Source organism: Eubalaena glacialis, chromosome 4 (assembly GCF_028564815.1).
Source record: "Eubalaena glacialis isolate mEubGla1 chromosome 4, mEubGla1.1.hap2.+ XY, whole genome shotgun sequence".
NCBI lineage: Eukaryota > Metazoa > Chordata > Mammalia > Artiodactyla > Balaenidae > Eubalaena > Eubalaena glacialis.
Window position 1 is genome coordinate 181,744,777 of NC_083719.1, and position 18,435 is coordinate 181,763,211.

At 46.7% G+C, this 18,435-nt stretch overlaps 1 protein-coding gene across 4 annotated transcripts in view; it reads left to right on the forward strand.

The window, feature by feature from the left end:
• INSR (insulin receptor) overlaps positions 1 to 15,598 on the forward strand; it is a 135,088-nt gene extending 119,490 nt beyond the window's left edge. For all 4 annotated transcript variants that reach the window (XM_061190613.1, XM_061190611.1, XM_061190614.1 and 1 more), the window contains 7 exons: positions 934 to 1,001; positions 3,565 to 3,809; positions 4,804 to 4,914; positions 5,015 to 5,174; positions 7,423 to 7,552; positions 7,880 to 8,014; positions 10,607 to 15,598. In XM_061190613.1, the coding sequence (XP_061046596.1) occupies positions 934 to 1,001; positions 3,565 to 3,809; positions 4,804 to 4,914; positions 5,015 to 5,174; positions 7,423 to 7,552; positions 7,880 to 8,014; positions 10,607 to 10,961 (1,204 nt within the window). In that variant the 3' untranslated portion in view covers positions 10,962 to 15,598. The remainder of the gene's footprint in view (positions 1 to 933; positions 1,002 to 3,564; positions 3,810 to 4,803; positions 4,915 to 5,014; positions 5,175 to 7,422; positions 7,553 to 7,879; positions 8,015 to 10,606) is intronic.
• Positions 15,599 to 18,435: the final 2,837 nt, after the last annotated feature.

Here is an 18,435-nt window from a genome sequence, read left to right on the forward strand (position 1 = left end):
ACGGCTGTAGTTCCAAGATGAATGTTGATTTTTTTGTTTACATTAAAGTGCAAAATAGAAATGAAATAAGGCATATACGTTCATCGACAATAGGAATGACTTTTGCAGAATCAGATAATAATTTTTAAATACTGAAAGCACATTTCCTCAATTTTTGTGCCATTGGCAATGTCATGGCTACAGAGATGACACACGTTTAAGCTTAATCCGCATTACTGACATTTTTGCCATCACTTTCTCAAGCCTGGATGTACAACGGAACAATAAATCGGTCTTGGTATGTAGCATTTGCCTATTTATCCCCGCTGTGAATATTCCCACCGTGGCCAATTTCAAGCTACAGACATGACTGTCACTGAACGCAGAGTTGGGAAGAGATAGGCAGTCAATCACAGATATATAGTATTGCTGCCATATGGATGCAATCATATAAATAAATAAGGTACAGAAGGGCTGAAGAGTGTCCAGTCCATCAAAGTAAGTGGTAGTATGATAATTGGTTTTGAATATTCATTACCTTTGCTTTGAATATAATGTATTTAACTGTAAGCCTGTGTAATTTAATTTTAAATGGTGGTTGTATTTAACAACTGGCTTGCAAATTTCCTGAAAATTCAACAGTTGTTTCTTATAAGCTGGAACGAGATGGTTCCAGAACAGCAGTGGAGGAGCAGTTTTTAGATGTTATATTGACAACCATAAATTGTAGTTTATGAGTGAGCAGTTCCATGGTGATGCACTTAAGTAGCCATCTGATGGGCTTCTGCTAAAAAAATAAGGCTCTCCCATCCTCACCCCAAACTGTATCCAGGATTACGTGCATGCTGCTAATAAGGGTGGCTGTTTGCACTGGGGAGGCTGTAACCTCCCGCTAATGACCCACAGAGTTCTGTGAGGATATCAAGATGGAATGTCTCCATTTTTCTCATCCAGGCAGCCGGATGGGCCACTGGGACCACTGTATGCTTCTTCAAACCCCGAGTACCTCAGTGCCAGCGATGGTGAGTATGATCCCCTCCCTTGTGGGTGACCAGAATCCCGCTGTTCAGTTTCCTTTGCCATCACCGTCAAGTGACAGTCAAGGGTTGGTACCCTGGGGGACTGAGAAGAGTCCTTTTGTTCAGTTGAGTCTGCAGACCTGCCCCTTGCTGCAGAAACCCTGTTACTGGGAGCAGTCCGACACCTGCTGTCTGGCACTTGTTTGAATGGGCTGATCTAGCTGATCTGGGACCCATGTGTGGGCTTGGCTGAGAGGCCATGAACTTGGTGCCCCAGCTGTGGGGGTATAGAGCTTGGATCCTGTGCCAGAGAGAGTGCCGAGGGTCAGAGCCAGAAAGTGGTGACCAAACTGGCCATCCAGGCTCAGAGGTGGGAATCAGAAGCCAAGGTGAGAGACTGGGGATCAGGGATGGGGCAGACAAGAAGCAGGGACAAGATGGGGAAGGTGGGAGGCTGGGTGTGTACCAGGGGCACATCTGCTATTGCTGGCAGCTGACCATGGGTGTGATGCTGATGCTGATATGGCAGGATCAATGGCCATATTCCCCTGGATTGTACCAAAAGGCAGTGAGTGACCCCTGAAGAAAAGGCTTGGCTGTTCCTTCAGATGTGAAGGCAGCTGTTGCACTACAAGTTTCTAAAATGCTTCATGCAGCAAATTCAAAAAGCGACTTTCAAGGCATGAACACCATTGCCTGGCAGGATGCTGCCTTGGGGTACAGGGGTGGTGTTTTTAAGGGTACCTGGGATTTCTTTTAAATAAGTCTGATAAGAAAGACATGCAGACCTGCAAGTGACTATCGTGAGGAAGAAGTTTGGACTCACAGAGTCCGGAGAAACAGGAGGCAGGGCCACATGGGGAAGCACCAGGGTCGGCAGAGGGAAAGGAGGGAAAAACGTGGGCAAGGGGCTTTATTGTCTTTTCCATGGGAAAGGAGAGGTCAGGCAGGGTAAGACATAGGATGAGCTAGTTTGAACTGTTTCAGCAGGGTCTGGGGCATAGGGGCTGTCCTTGGTTGTTTGCAAACTGGCCCTGGGGTGATCAGGGCAGGGGGATAGTGGCCCAGAGTGTGAGAGGCTGATCACGGAGGGGGTTGGGGTGTGGGCTGTGGATTGGTTGGTTTGCATATGAAAAGTGGACTCACAGGCACGTCATTTACTGTCTGTAAGAATTGGCCACCCCTGGGATGGGCAGTCCTGACAGGCTCAGCAAGACCTCAAAGTATCACAATAGAGAAACTAGACAAGGAGTTTATTCCAAGTGGGACTATGCACAGAGCCCAGGAGCAGGAGGGGGCGAATGTTGATCCAGAGCCTCCTCTGCCTGTTTGAGAATGGCATTGTTAACCGTGTCAGAGATGGGGAAGCTGAACCTCAGGACCACCTCTCCACCCTACTGTCCTGCTTCCTTCTGGGGATGCAGCAGTGGCTGAGAGCACAGGGGTACTAAGTGAAAACTAGAGATTGGGGCTCATGGGTCTTTAAGGCCAGGAAGTTCTGGGCCAAGGGATACACACAGGGAAAGGTCCAAGCTCAGAACCCTGAGGGGCCCCCCAGTGAGCATCTGTGAGTTCATCTGGGTGCAGAACGCTTGTCTGATCCAATGTCCTTGAAAGAGCCATTGGTGACCGTATCGTGTCGCTCAGACTGCTGTGATCAGACTGGGTGGCTTAGTAAACAGTTTGCTTTCTTCACAGTCCTGGAGGCTGGAAGTCTCAAATCAAGGGGTCAGCAGGGTTGGTTTCTCCTGAGGTCACTCTCCTTGGCTTGTAGACAGCCGTCTCCTCCCTGTGTCCTCACGTGGTCTTCCCTCTGTGTGTGTCTGTATCCTGATCTCCTCTTCAAGGACACTAGTCAGACTGGATTAGGGCCACCCTAATGACCTCATTTTACCTTGATCACCTCTGTAAAGACCCCATCTCCAAATACAGTCACATTCTGAGATACCAGGGTTAGGATGTCAACATATAAATTTGCTAAGGACACAGTTCAGCCCGTAACAGGTGAAGAGGAGGGCAGAAAACATCTTGGCTTTTCTTATGAGGACTTTGTGTATTTGTCTGCAGATTATTTGCTGCGTAACAAACCACCCCAAACTTAGTGGCTTAAAACAACCACCATTTGGTGGGTTCGCCACCTGGGCAGTGCTTGGCTGGGTGGTTCTTCTGTTCTCACTTATGTGGCTGCATCCCATCTGCAGATCCACTGGCACTGGGTGGTCTTGGGTGAGCTCACTCACCTGTCAGATAGGGTCATCCCCTATCCCCTTGGTACTTTGCAGAAATAACAGGCTCATATGGGAATTAGCATCCTTTGGTAGCAGGGCTCTGAAATCAGACAGAAAGGATGGGGATGCAGGCTCAGCTCAGCATTTACTGGCCAGAACCCTGGACTCCTTCCCCAGTCTCTGCCTGTCCTGTTCCTGGGTCTGTGCCCACTGCCCGGCACAGGGTCTGGATCACAGGAGTCACTTAGTGAACGTTTGGGAGGGGGAGCTCAGGTGGGAGATGGCCAGGGACCCCTGAGGGATCCTCCAAGGGTGCTGTGTAGATAAGTGAGGTGTAGTGTTTCCCTGCTCTGTGTACGTGCCGGATGAGTGGGAGGTGCCTCGAGAGAAGATCACGCTCCTGCGAGAACTGGGGCAGGGCTCCTTCGGCATGGTGTACGAGGGCAACGCCAGGGACATTGTCAAGGGCGAGGCGGAGACCCGAGTGGCGGTGAAGACGGTCAACGAGTCCGCCAGCCTGCGAGAGCGGATCGAATTTCTCAACGAGGCCTCGGTCATGAAGGGCTTCACCTGCCACCACGTGGTGAGTCCCGACTTGGCTCCAGGAGCAGAAAAAGTCTTCCTTTAATACCTGTCCTTCCTCCTATTGCATAGAGCAGTGAGATGCTGGGTGTGGACCTCCTGCCCAGCCCCGACTCTGCTGAACATCCAAAACCAAGGTGGCCCTTCCCTTCTCATTTCTCAAATCCCATCCTCTCCCACCTCACTCAGAGCAAGACCCTTTTCACTGTCCCATTGCTTTCCAGAATCTTCCATCTCTTCCCTCTTCCTGGCTCCTTTGTAACCTTTAAACACAGTGGCCCACCCCTTCCCTGCTCCCCCAAGTCAACACAGACTCTCCCTGCCTTTCTGCTCCCACCACGGTCCCTTAATTTCTCCTTGAGCCTGTGTCCTTTCATCCTTGCCCCACGCATATTCAAGGAGCACCTGCTCTGTACTGAGCTCCACTCTCCTCTCCGGGATGCAGCAGATGTCTGCCCTCCTGGAGCTCTCAATCCCGCGGGTGGAGACAGAATCTAAACCCAGTAGATTAATGATGTTGTCCACAAGGAGATGATGCTATGGCAACAGAGGAGAGGAGGGCAGAGTTGGGGAACTGGGAATGCAGCAGTGGCGAAGGTATATTTGAGCAAAGACTTCAGAGTGTAGGGACTGAGCCGTGTGGACAGATCACCTGAGGACAGTCAGCTCAGGTGAGGGAACAGGGTCAGGCAGTGGGAACAGCTATGCGAAGGCCTGGAAGTGGGCCTTTGCGTTCAGAGATACGAGGGTTTGCCTTGACATGTTGTGCCGTGTGGGGGCAGGTCTGTCTGCTTCCCCGCTCCCACCAGACTGTGAGTTTTGAATTCTCCCACTCCCCAACCCAACGAGACATTGACCTTGGTGTTTCAGCCGGGCAGACCAGGGCTTTCCACAGTCCACTCAGGAGCAGGGTGACCCGGGTGAGTGGACATCTTCCCACAGACCCTCATCCAAGAACCGCCCCCCCCGCCCCTCCCCCCATGCTTGTTCCACAGGTCCGCCTCCTGGGGGTGGTATCCAAAGGCCAGCCGACGCTGGTGGTGATGGAGTTGATGGCTCACGGGGACTTGAAGAGCTACCTCCGTTCCCTGCGGCCTGAGGCCGAGGTGAGCTGCCTCCAGGTGCCCGGTGGGGTGCCCGGTGGGGTGCCCGCTGCCGGCCTCGGGCACTGGTGTCGCTGAACACGACCCCATGTTTCGACTTTAGAATAACCCCGGCCGCCCTCCCCCTACCCTGCAAGAGATGATTCAGATGGCTGCGGAGATCGCCGACGGGATGGCATACCTGAACGCCAAGAAGTTTGTACACCGGGACCTCGCAGCTCGAAACTGTATGGTCGCCCACGATTTTACCGTCAAAATTGGAGGTGCGTCTGCCTTTCTGCTTTGAAATGTCTGGGCCAGGCCTTCCGATTTCAGGAGGAGTTGTCTATAGCAAGTGCTTCAGTCTTTTCTAATATTGGGAAGGGGCAGGGTTCGGACGGGGACCTAGTCCTCATGCTGTAGTTTAACTGCATTCGTTCATTAATTCACTCGTTCACTTCTTTAAGTAGTGTTTGTGCCAGCCGCTGCAGGAGGTGTTACGGGGGCAAGGTTGAATGAGTCGCCGTGATTTTTCTGCTCTTGTGCAGCTTGCAGTTCTTATTTGCAGCTTGCAATTTTTATCTGCACCATCCAGCACAGCAGCCACTGGCCACTGTGTTTAATGTAAATTCAGTAAAATAAAATAAAATTTAGTAAAATAAAATAAAATAAATTCAGTAAACTGATTTAAACTAATTTAAATTCAGTAAAATAAAATAAATTCAATAAAATAAAATATATTCAGTAAAATAAAATAAATTCAGTGAAATAAAATAACATAATTAAAATGTAGTAAGCTAATTTAAATTAGTTTAAATTCAGTAAAATAAAATGAAATTAAGTAAAAATAAATAAAATAATTTAAATTCAGTAAACTAATTTAGATTAATTTAAATTCAGTAAAATAATTTAATTTTTTTAACATCTTTATTGGAGCATAATTGCTTTATAATGGTGTGTTAGTTTCTGCTGTATAACAATGTGAATCAGCTATACATATACATATACCCCCATATCTCCTCCCTCTTGTGTCTCCCTCCCACCCTCCCTATCCCACCCCTCTAGGTGGTCACAAAGCACCGAGCCATCTCCCTGTGCTATGCGGCTGCTTCCCACTAGCTATCTATTTTACATTTGGTAGTGTATATATGTCCATGCCACTCTCTCACTTCATCCCAGCTTACCCTTCCCCCTCCCCGTGTCCTCAAGTCCATTCTTTACGTCTGCATCTTTATTCCTTTCCTGCCCCTAGGTTCTTCAGAACAACTTTTTTTTTTTTTTAGATTCCGTATATAGTAAAAATAAATAAATAAATAAATAAATAAATAAATTCAGTAAAGTAAAATAAAATAACTAAAATTCAGTGAACTAATTTACATTAATTTAAATTCAGTAAAATAAAATAAAATATTAAGTCCATCAGTCGAGCTGGGAACCTTGAACAATATTGGACAGTGTGGTATAGACCATGTTCATCACCACAGAAAGTTCTACTGGGCAGAGCTGTTCTGGATGAACAGTAAAATAATTGACGTGTAAATAAGATGATGGAGACTGGGAAGAGAACGCTGAAGGAAGTAAAGGCTTCAGTTCCATGATGGAGAGGAAAGGCCTCTCTCTCTGTAAGGAGGCAACGTTTTAACCAAGACTTGCAGGGTCAGAAGTTGCCCTGAGAGATGGCGTCTCAGGGGGAGCTACAGCACGTGCAGAGGCTGTGAGGTTGGAAGGATGGCTGATGTGGTGTGGATAAGGTGAACGTAGAGGGGAGCAGAGCAGTGTGAGATGCGAGGTTGAGGAGAGAAACAGGAGTCACACTGGGAAGGTCCTTGTCGGTCATGGTAGGTCATCTCGATGTTATCCTACGTAGCCAGTGTGAAGCAGGAAGTGACACGATCCTATTTATGTAGCTTCTCTTGGGCAGTGGGCTGTCAGGGTCAGGATGGAGGGAGGGTCCTGCAGGTGAGAGATGGTGGCGGGCCTGGGGGCGTCCAGGGCTGTGGAGAGGAACAGACTAGAGAGGGATGTGGAGGGTGAGGGGGCAGGACTCGCCACTGTCTTTTCTGTGGGGTGTGAGGAAAGGGGGTGACCAAGGGAAGACCCAGCACTGGGTTTCTGGCTGGGCAGCTGGGTGGGTGGTGGGACCAGATCCAGTGGCGAACAGTAGGTTGGTTGCAGAGCGTGAAAAGTTCAGTTTGGGATGCCTGTGAGGTCATGGGTAGGAAGGAAGCATTGCTGAGGGTGAGATTCCCAAGCTCCAGGTCAGAACATCACTTCTTTGCTACTTGGTGGTTCTTTTTCTTTCCCTTTAAATGGTGGCCCATCCTCTCCCTCCACATCCCCATGAGTACCCTCAGAATCCATTCTCACTGGATTTGGCTGTGACCCAGGTGAGCACACACCTGAGGCAGGTGAGCTCACACCTGAGGCAGGTGCCTTCATCTGAGGGCTCTACCAGGGGTGGGGCAGAAAAGATGGCAGACAGCTGGCCACAGGCGGAAGGCTAAGAACATGTGAACTACTGTTTGTTGTCAGACTTTGGAATGACCAGAGACATCTACGAAACGGATTACTACCGGAAAGGGGGAAAGGGTCTGCTCCCCGTGCGGTGGATGGCACCCGAATCCCTGAAGGACGGGGTCTTTACCACTTCTTCGGACATGTGGTGAGTCATGTGTGGGTTGGTGGACAGAACACTGCACTTGAATTCCAGGTTGCTCTGCTAGTATGACCAGTGCAAGAGGGGTCACTTAAAAACTGCCTTCCCTCAGGGCTTCTCCATCTAGAAAAAGAAGGGATGGCATGTCTGGGGACCCTTGCACAGCTACTGTGACATTCCAGTGGACACTAATCTTATAGGCATTTCTGAGCTGCAGCATGAATTGTTTAGTGAACTGGCCAACCAGGTTCTAGTAAACCAAGAAGGGGTGTGTGTGTGTGTTGTGTGTATTTTAACGGCTTCTTTGTTACTATTCTCGACTGTCATTGGCAGGTCCTTTGGCGTGGTCCTTTGGGAAATTACCAGCTTGGCGGAACAGCCTTACCAAGGCCTATCAAACGAGCAGGTGTTAAAATTTGTCATGGATGGAGGGTATCTGGATCAACCCGACAATTGTCCAGAGAGAGTGTAAGTGTAGAAATGGGGTACAGCATGTGAGGTGCTCATTCAAAAGTGTTTGCCCTTTTGCCTGGATACTCATGTTTGTGTATCGTATGTCTACATGTCTTTGTGTTTGCAGATTTTTTTCTTTGCACGCACACTTGTGTTTGTATTCCATTTATGATGTCTGTATGTGTGCTTGTGCTTGCCTGCTGCATCTTTGCATGCACACTTGTGTTTGCATATTGTGTCTACATACATGCTTGTGTTTGTGTATTATATCTTTAGATGTATGCTCTATTCCGTTTCATATTTTTGGAAGGTTGTATAGGAAATTGCACAGCAGTGGTTACTTTGGGAAGGAAACTGGGGAGCTGGAGTGGAGACTTAGGTTTAACTATCTATTCTTTATACACTTAACATTTTTGTCAGGAAAATAATACAATGGTATATGTCAATTATATCTCATTAAAAGTGGAGAAAAGAAATCACTGCGCATAAACACTAAAAAAAAAATTGTCAGGGGTATGTATGACATATTCCCCTCCCAATATTTGTCTTAAATTCTTGTTGTAGGAACAACTGTACAACACAAACACCAAATGCACATCATTAAACACTTACCAAATTATCCAGCGTCATAATAGTCCAATAAATGTAAAGTAAAATAAAGAAAGTACTATCTTCCTAAACTAGCAATAGAAGGAAGGAAGAAAGGAAGGAAAGGAAGGAGGGAGGGAGGGAGGGAGGAAAGAAGGGAGAGTTTTAATATTCAATTCTGTCAGTGGTATGGTTAGATAATCTTTCTTATCACCCTGTTGTCATAGCTACTCACAGCAATGTTATTTAAATCTCAAAAAAACATGATCAAAACATCCAACAATATGAGAATTGCCAAGTAAATTGATAAAATAATACGATACAGAAATTGACATTTCAGATGATGCTTATGATATATTTTATAACTCAATGGATTAGCTTATGTTAAAATAAGTGTAATAAATGTGTGTAAATTACATTTCCAAATGTATCCAGATAGAAAAGACAAGAGGTTATATCTGAAGGAGAGTTGTGTGCAAGCTGTATTTTCTCCATATTTTTGGGTGTTTTCTAACTTTCTACAATAAGCATTTACTACATATAAATTCCCTTATCAGTGTTTCTTAAGAAAAAACTTTGCCCTCCTGAAAAAAAATCCATGGAGGGAGGCCATTTTGATGCTTCATCCTCAAAAGAATAAGATAGCTGTTTAGAAAACGTAGTTTGAAGAAACCTCATATGCCAAAAAAAAAAAAAATATGAAGCAGAGTTACTTAGAAACTCTGAGTAAAATATTTTTAAGCATCTCTTCATGAAGGGCCTTTCCTTGCCAAGCCAATTAGCAGCTAGGTGTAGTTCCAGGACCAGGGAAATTACATGTAGACCCTAGGGTGGGGGGCCTGCAAACTTTTTCTCTAAAGGGCCATAGTGTAAATATTTTCAGCTTTGTGGGCTGGGTGGCTCTCTGCCTTGTAGCTGGAAGCAGCTGTGGATGATGCATAATTGGATGGGTGTGGCTGCGTGCCAATAAAACTTTATTTACAAAAACACTCAGGGGGCCATATTTGGTCCAGGGCTGAAGTTTGCCAACCCCTGCCCTAGAAGAAGTTACAGTGGGGAAAGGAGGAGGTAAACTGGAAATCCCAAGCCCTCGGGGCCTGTCCTAGGTAAAGTCATAGTCTCCACCCGCCCGCCACCCCCCACCCTCCAGAGAGCAGGGGCTGGGCCTGCAGGACAGCCACTCAGAACTGGCCCTGTAGGGTCAGTCCACCCAGCTGCCCTCATCAGGTGCAGGGATGTACATATAGGGTGAGGAACCGACAGAAAACAGACCCACAGACATAGAAAACAAACTTACAGTTACCAAAGGGGAAAGGGGGAGGAGGGATAAATTAGGAGGTTGGGATTAACAGATATACACACTACCATATATAAAATAGATAAACAACAAGGACCTACTGTATAGCACAGGGAACTATACTCAATATTTTGTAATAATCTATAAGGGAAAATAATCTTGAAAAGAATATATATATTCTTTTATATATAAAAGAATATATATATGTGTGTGTGTGTATATATATATATATAACTGAATCACTTTGCTGTACACCTGAAACTAACACATCATTGTAAATCAATCATACTTCAATTTTTAAAAAAATGATGGGGACTTCCCTGGAGGTCCAGTGGTTAGTACTCCATGCTTCCACTGCAGCAGTCACGGGTTCGATTCCTGGTCAGGGAACAAAGATCCCACAAGCCAGGTGGCACGGCCAGAAACATAAAAATAAATAAATAATACAAATTAAAAGAAACAAACGGTGAACCCTGGTCTTCAGCATGTAGCAACATCAGGAGAGGCCCTTCTGGATCTGGTTTGGGGATGAGACAGCCCCCTTGACTCTCGTTAGCAAACCATCTTTCAGCGCCCCTAGAATCGCTGTTTCTGCTTGACTGTCGCCTTTCCGGTGCCGGGCACTTGTCCCCGTGGGTGTGGGCCACAGGCGAGGGGTGGGGAGGGGGCCGCTGGGCGGGGGGGCCCCGCGCCTCACCCTCCACGTGCCCTCTGTCCCGCAGCACCGACCTGATGCGCATGTGCTGGCAGTTCAACCCCAAGATGCGGCCGACCTTCCTGGAGATTGTCGACCTGCTCAAGGACGAGCTGCACCCCAGTTTTCCCGAAGTTTCCTTCTTCCACAGCGAGGAGAACAAGGTGCCCGAGAGCGAGGAGCTGGAGATGGAATTTGAGGACATGGAGAGTGTCCCCCTGGACCGGTCCTCACATGCGCAGAGGGAGGAGGCCGGGGGCCGGGATGGAGGGTCCGCGCTGGGGCTAAAGAGAAACTATGACGAGCACATCCCCTACACCCACATGAACGGGGGCAAGAAAAACGGACGCATTCTGACTCTGCCCCGGTCTAATCCTTCCTAACGGCCCCTGCTCGGGGGGAATGGTTCCTGTGTTCACTTTCCTCTGGTTTGAAGGCCTTCAGAAAACTCAGGATTTTCACACGACTCAGCCACAGTGTCACGGAGCTCAGAGATCATATCTATCCATTTCTGTTCCTCTTCTGACTTAAAACACATCGGTTTGATTGCCAATTTGACTAGTCATCTGAGAACTTAACTGTGAACCTAGATGGGAAAGGGGTTTCCACGGCTGCTGTCCTTTTGGACCACCGAGGTTTTAAGCCCGGATGTTACTTCTTTTTTTTTTTTTTCCTAGCAGATTGAAAGAAAGCACCTGTTTTTACAAAGTTTTTTTTTTTTTTTTTTTTTGCTGGTGTCTGAGCTACAGTGTAAAACATAAATGTTGTTTGTGGAACAAAAGTTAGAAAGAAAGAAAACAAAAAAAACAAACAAAAAAAAAACCCAAAACCCTGTCCTAGTAGAATTCCAAACTTTGCAGAGTGGGCTTCAGGAAAGTTTTTTTCATCCAGAAGGATTTTTTTTTTTTTTCCTTCACAAAATCAGTTCCTCAAATTGACCAATAGCTGCTGCTTTTGTACTTTGGATATAGTTTTGCAGTCCTGGGGTGTGGCTCACGTGTGTACTCGTGTGTGTGTGTGTATGTGTGTGTGTGCAAATCATGCGTGCTGAGTGGCCGCTTTGGGGGTCAGCCCATGAAGGCTCTGCTCTTCTGGAGTGTGTGAGCCCCTGATCTGCTCCCCCCCTCCCTTCCTTCTTATCTACTGGGAGACTGTGCCCTCAAGATTCTCCTTCAGTCCCAAGTTTAGCCTCAGGAGTCTTCTCTCCCTTAACTTTGGTGAAAAATATTTTCCAGGAGCCATGGGAGTCGTTTGGAGTGATATAATGGATCTTTTCAAGACCAAACAAAGCCAGGACATTAAAAAAAAAAAAAAAAAAAAAAAAAAAAAAAAAAAAAAAAAGAAGAAGAACTGAGATGATGAAGAGTTTTGAGAATATATTTGTAACATATTTAATTTAAAAAAAAAATCTCCAGCATCAGCCTCATAAGTTATTGACCATTTCCCGGGGGGCGGGTAGGGCATGGGGCTTTGTCTGCCTGTGTGGGGAGGGGGAACCAGGCACCAGTGGCCTCTTTCCTTGGTCTTCAAGGCATCCATTTTTCTGGGACTAAAGCCACGTTAGCTGCTAAGCCTTCTGGACGTCGTGATCAGGCCACGCTGAGCATGTGGGTGATGGTGTTTGATGGATGGTTTGGTTTCTGGTAAGCTGAGCCCTGCCTTCGAACACACTTGTGGCTCTTGGATCTTCTGGTTCCCTGTATGTATGTACCTCTCGAGCTTCCTCAGCTGTGTGTGCACGTCCTACGGGGATCGTGCAAACACAGCACAGTCAGATCCCAAAGTGGGACAGCACAGGGGGACTTTGAGAACACTAGCAATATGAAGGAAGACGTGCCTGTTGGTCCCCTCCGCCCTCAGGGCATCCGACTGTCCTCAGAGCTGACTTCCCAGAAGCTGCTTTGCGCCCAGTGACCTCAGCTGGGCCAGGTGTGGGGCCTGAGCTGAATTCTCAGGTACTTACCGATCTTGCAGTCCCTAAGAGAGTACAGCCTGGAGGAGAAACCGCTAAGGACCTTCACACTACCAAGAACTTGCGAAGGAGCGTGATGCCACAGTTGCTTCCCTTTGGGGAAAGAACTACAGCTGCTCAAATAAAGACCACGGTGAACTCATCACTTTGGTTCATCCAGATCATCACCCATGGGTTATCCCTTGAGTGCATTTTCTCACAAGTTTTTGATTGCTTCCTTCTTTTCTTCTCTTAAGAGTTGTGGGCTTAAGAACAGGATAGAGATGCCATGGTGACCTCCGAACCTTCTCAATTCTTGATGAAGAACACAGGTAGATACACATCCTAGTTGCCTCTGGCTATCTTATTTATATGATTTGAGGAATGACAGCATGTCAAACTATTTCTGGGGAGCCTCAGTGATTGGGTACAAGGAGCACAGAAATTATTTTCGCCAAATTTATTTTGTACATAAAAGAGGGTCTGTACGTAAATTAAAAAGAAGACAAAACACGTAGATCTAGGTATTTTGTTCTTTTCGTAGTAAATTTATAGTGGCCATATAGTACACTAGCAGCAATTTTCACATTTTTCTAATTCAGAAAGGTTTTCTTATATTAGGGGAAAATTATTTATTTTAATATATAAAAATCACTGTAAAAAATCACTTTCGTAAGAAATGGAGTGCATGTAAATTTTTTTTTTCAAAGAAAAATAAACAGGTGAATGTGGGGTAATGATTTTTTTTTCCCAGCACAATCTACCTCAGTGTATTGTTAGGATGTGATTCGATAATGGACATCTTTGAGACTTCAGAATTCTGCCTGGATCCGATCTGAATCAGGGAAAATTTGTATCAGCTGATTCTGAATGCCAGGGACCAGTAAGAATTTTGAGGGAGGGAGTTGGGCTGAAGTATGGCTTTCATGTGAGCATAGATCCTTTCTCTGGCTGATAATATTCTCCTCTGAATTTAATCTTCCTTTTTTTTTTTTTTTTGATGCTCCATCCATTGATACCGTGGCCCTTGAAATGAACCAAGTTTCAGGCCATCACGATGTATCTGATGTAGGCGGGGCATCCAGTCCTGAGTTACCCTTCTTTGGTGAGGGAAGTTCCCCTGTTGGGGCAAAGACAGGCTTTGGTACAGAGCCAGCATCCCCATTGTCCCATGGCATCCCCCTGGGCTCTCCATGGTTTATTTCTACTCCTTTCAGATTGAGATGCTTTTTTGGGGGGGTGGGGGTGGAAAAAAATCACTGTCATGGGCACCTCACACACAAACACCCAATGCAGAGTCTCTTTTTATTCTCTGAGTGGGAAGGGAGCATGTTGGGAAATCTCAACCCCAAACCCACCAAGATGCTGAACATATCTTTTAGCAACAAAACCTTGGATCCCCTGTATTTTGGTTCAGTTGACCTCAAGCTGATACTGTTTGACCTTGGGGCACTTTGATAACCCGTGTGTAAGTCTGGGCAGGGCCAGCAGGAGTGGTGTCATACTCACCAAACCTCACTGCCCTTCCCATACCTATAGGCACCACCCCTGCAGAGTCACCTTTCTTTCACTTGCCCTGGAGAGGTACTGTAGAGCGCTGGGCCCGCCCTTTGTAAACTGGAGTTCCCTAACTTCACTTAGCTGTCTCTGCTGCTGCAGTGAAAGAGGAAGCAGGCTTGGGTCACAGCCTCCTTTTGCATCAGATAATGTTGACTCTGTCACAACAGAACTTTAGTCCTAGAAATGGATGTCCTGGAGGATTGTAGTGATGGGTTACAAAAAAAAGCAACAAAGCCAGCTTTGGATGACACTTTTTGTTGTTTGTTTTGAAAGGTGTCTCAGTATTTTAAAACCCCTTTTTACTTACGTGGCAAAATCCACATAGCTGTTTCTCTCTGGACCAGTGATGTCAAACACGCGTCTGGAAATGTTTGTATTCTGGGAGCTGTTCTGGGTGATTTTCTGTCCTTTTAAGCTAGTAAGAAGCAAGAAGTGCTGCTGGTTCTCTGGATAGACGTTGAACACAACTGAAAGAAAATGTGGGAATTGGTGCAAAGATCTGCACCAACAACGCCGAGACCATTGGAGACTGCCTCTAACTGATGGACAGATCTTCCACTCTTCTCCAACCAGAGTGGATGGTCTGCCATGAAATGTGCTTGTTGGGTTGGGAGGTGTTTATTTGTAGCCGTCATAACATTGGTCAGTGGGCAGGAACACCATCAGGGCTTGGCCCATGCTCGCCATCTGGGTACATGACGGGATGTGCTGTAGTCCCCCAAACGACAATCTTTTTCTACTTTGTGGCGGGTGGAAGTTTGGGGTTCGGATGCCACTTGGCACCATAGGCGATTCAGAAATGATGGTTTTGTTGGGAGTGGGGAACAGGGACATGCTGACTGTATATAAATGATACCTGTAGAATGGTGTCCCTTCAGAAAATCTTCTGGAATGTTCTTCAGAATATTGATTTATACCAGAGTTGAGGTTGGATAGAAAGAACAGATGGGCATTTGTTCTTTCAAAGACATGAGAGAATGCAATGGACATTCAGAGGCTGTGCCTGGAAGTGAATGTTTCCTTAGGTGTCTCCCAGAAACAGAGGGAAACAATGACTTTTTGAGCTCGCTGTCATCTTCTCATACCAGCCAAGGTCCAGAACCAGCCTCCAGCCGCGTTTTAATCTGGGTGTGGGCCCTAAGAATCCTTGTTAAAACTCAGACCAGGGATCTGGGGCTCTCAGTCCCGTTTGAGAAGAAAGGAAGAGCCTCCCCCAACCCAAAGCGTGTGTGTCCACACACACATTCAGGAATGGCTTATTTACTCTCTACCTTGTGGGCCTGGGGGTCCCAGGCCCTGCGTATCAGCGGCAGACACCTCCCGTCCAACGTCAGCCACGCAGGATCAAATGTGCCTCGGCTTATGCAGAAATCAACTCGGAGATGCAAAACCCACCAAGAGATCAATTCTTATTTTTTCAATGTTTTCCTACAAGAGCCAAGTAGCACCATGTACAGAATTTGCCTTTTTTTTTTTTTTTTGGAATATCAAAATTGCTCTGCATGTAAAATATGGGATAATTACCTGTTTATATGAAAATTCAGAATAAATTATCTGAGAATACTCTTGTTTCTGTGTGGTGTCCAAGCAAGGACCTACGAACTGGGTGGGGTTGTGACTATGGGGTGGGTGAAGGGAAATCTCCCGGGATGTTGTGGGGATCTGTTTTGAGAGGGAACAAACCTCCAGGTTCTTCATAACAGTGAAGCAGGAGGTTAAATATTGTTAGCAGCAGGGCTGATGATACACTGATACATACCTGTAGAGCTGAACCAATGCTTTAAATATTGAACTATTTCTATACTATTTGGTAAGTTACTGCTACCTCAAGGACCCCAGACCTCCCCAGGATCCAAATACTAAGCAGCTCACTACAAGAATACCAGGGGACCCCCAAGACCTTGCTGCATTCCACCATGCTGGAGACTTAGATGCTAAGGTATTGTAAATGTCATCCTGGGAACATGGACCTGCCCCCAGGGTGAGTGGTCAGTGCAGTGTTTGCTACTGTCCTGTTGCCCAAAGGAAGTCACATAGATGACCCCAGGGTCAGCATGGGAGGAGGGGAGGACTGCCCGAGGGTTTACATTCGGGGAGGTGGGGGAAGCGTGAATGAACTGAGAGTCAATCCTGCAACAGTTGCCCACACGTCTCACTTTACCCTTCTATGATTGAGGATGATGGTGGTCTAGACTCTGAGATGTGATGAGATCCAAGTTTTCTAGCTCTTGATCTCCAACCTCCTTGATGGCTGCTGACCCAATCCCCTGGGGCATGGATTCACCCCTCCCCCCCCCCCCCCCCCCGCCCCACGAAGCTGACTGTTCTGCCTGGGATTGGGTCCTCAAGGTGACTCACCCAGAATCTTCCACCCCAGCCACCTCTAGAAGTCCTCGTTATAATCAGGAGGCCACTGTGGTTGATGCCATGCTGTACCACCCACGCCATCTCTTTGGAACCCAGGGGCTCACTCTTCCAGCTGCCAGGGAGGTTGTCTGCTGGGGGCTCACAACTGAGTCCTTTTTGCCACAACTTTCCTCAGCTTCAGGGAGATGCTTGGTCCAAGGTTATGTCCCCTCCCTAGGGGCAGCCACATCTGACAACCGGCCAGGGGTACAAATGCCTGACCCCTGTGCCTAAATGCATGTTATGGGTTCAATTGCGCCCCCCTCCCCCCAAAAAGATACGTTTAAGTCCTAATCTCCAGTACCTCAGAATGATGACCTTATCTGCAAAGCAGAAATAGAGACACAGACGTAGAGAACAAATGTATGGATACCAAGGGGGAAAGAGGTGGGAGGAACTGGGAGATTGGGATTGACCCATATACACTACTGATACTATGTATAAAATAGACAACTGATGGGAACCTACTGTATAGCACAGGGAACTATACTGAATGCACTGTGTGACCTAAATGGGAAGGAAATCCAAAGAAGAGGGGATATATGTATATGTATAGCTGATTCACTCTGCTGTACAGTAGAAACTAACACAGCTTTGTAAAGCAACTATACTCCAATAAAAATTAATTTAAAAAAAGAATGTGACCTTATTTGGAAATTACATTGTAGATGTAATTCATTTGGTTAAGGTGAGGTGGACCTGGAGTAGCCTGGGCCCCTAATCTGATATGACTGGGGTCCTTACGAAAGGGGGAAATTTGGACACAGACCTGCACACAGGGAGAACACCATGTGAAGATGAAGGCAGAGATGGGGGTAATGGGTCTGCAAGCCAAGGAATGCTAAAGATTGCCAGCAAAAAGTCACAAGCTAGGAGAGAAGCAAGGAACAGATTCCCTCTCACAGCCCTCAGAAGGGACCAACCCTGCAGACACCTTGATCTCGGACTTCCAGCCTCCAGAACTGTGAGAGAATAAATGTCTGTTCAGTCCCCCGGTCTGTGGAGCTTTGTTACAGCAGCTCTGGTAAACTAGTACAATGTGGGGCAACTCTGATGAATCACCACCATTTTAATGCTCCGCAGGGGATCAGGTAAGGTGCTGGTTGCAGCTGCTTCGAAGTTTAATCTGTCCCTCGTTCAGACTTACTTCCCTTACTTATGTTGATCCCAAGTTATCCCAGACAAACCTCCATCTCTGTTTATTGCTGTGTAACCAACACTCCAATACTTAGTGACTTAAAACAAGCAACAGTGATTATTTCTCACTACTCCATGAGCCAACCAAGCAGTTCTTTTAGTCCAGGCTGCCGTGTGTGATCTCTTGGGTCAGCTGATGGCTTGGCTGGGTGAATGATTTGAGATGGTTCACCCATCTGTCAGATGATGGCAGGCTGAAAGATCTCAGGGTCTTTTTGTCAGAGAACCCAGTCTACCACAACCAGAGATGTTGGGACCTCAAGGAGCTTCTTCTCATTGGCAGATTCAGAAATTGAAACAGAGAGGGACAGTGAACTCCCAAAGGTCACACAGCAAGTTACTCTGTCTCACACTGGGCTGTTTGATACACCTATGGGTAAACGTGGCATTCCAGCATTGGGAGAGACAAAGAGATACCCTTGTGAGATTTCTGAGCATAGCCCCTCCCTGGATGTCCTGGAAAATACAGAATGCTGAACAGTAACCCACAGAGGAAGGGAGAGGAAGTGTTCCCATGGTTAAGGATATCACAGAGGTATGAACTGGTTCACCACAAGTCTTTAAAGTCAGAGATCTGTGAATTGCCTGGTTTTTTCACCAGGTGATCTTAGACAACTCATTATACCTCTCTAAGCCCCAGTTTCCTCATGTTTTAAAAGGAGGTCATCATAGAACCTCCACTGTAGGGTTGTTATGAGATTAAATTGGATAAGACTGAAAAGGCATTAAGCACATTTTTATCA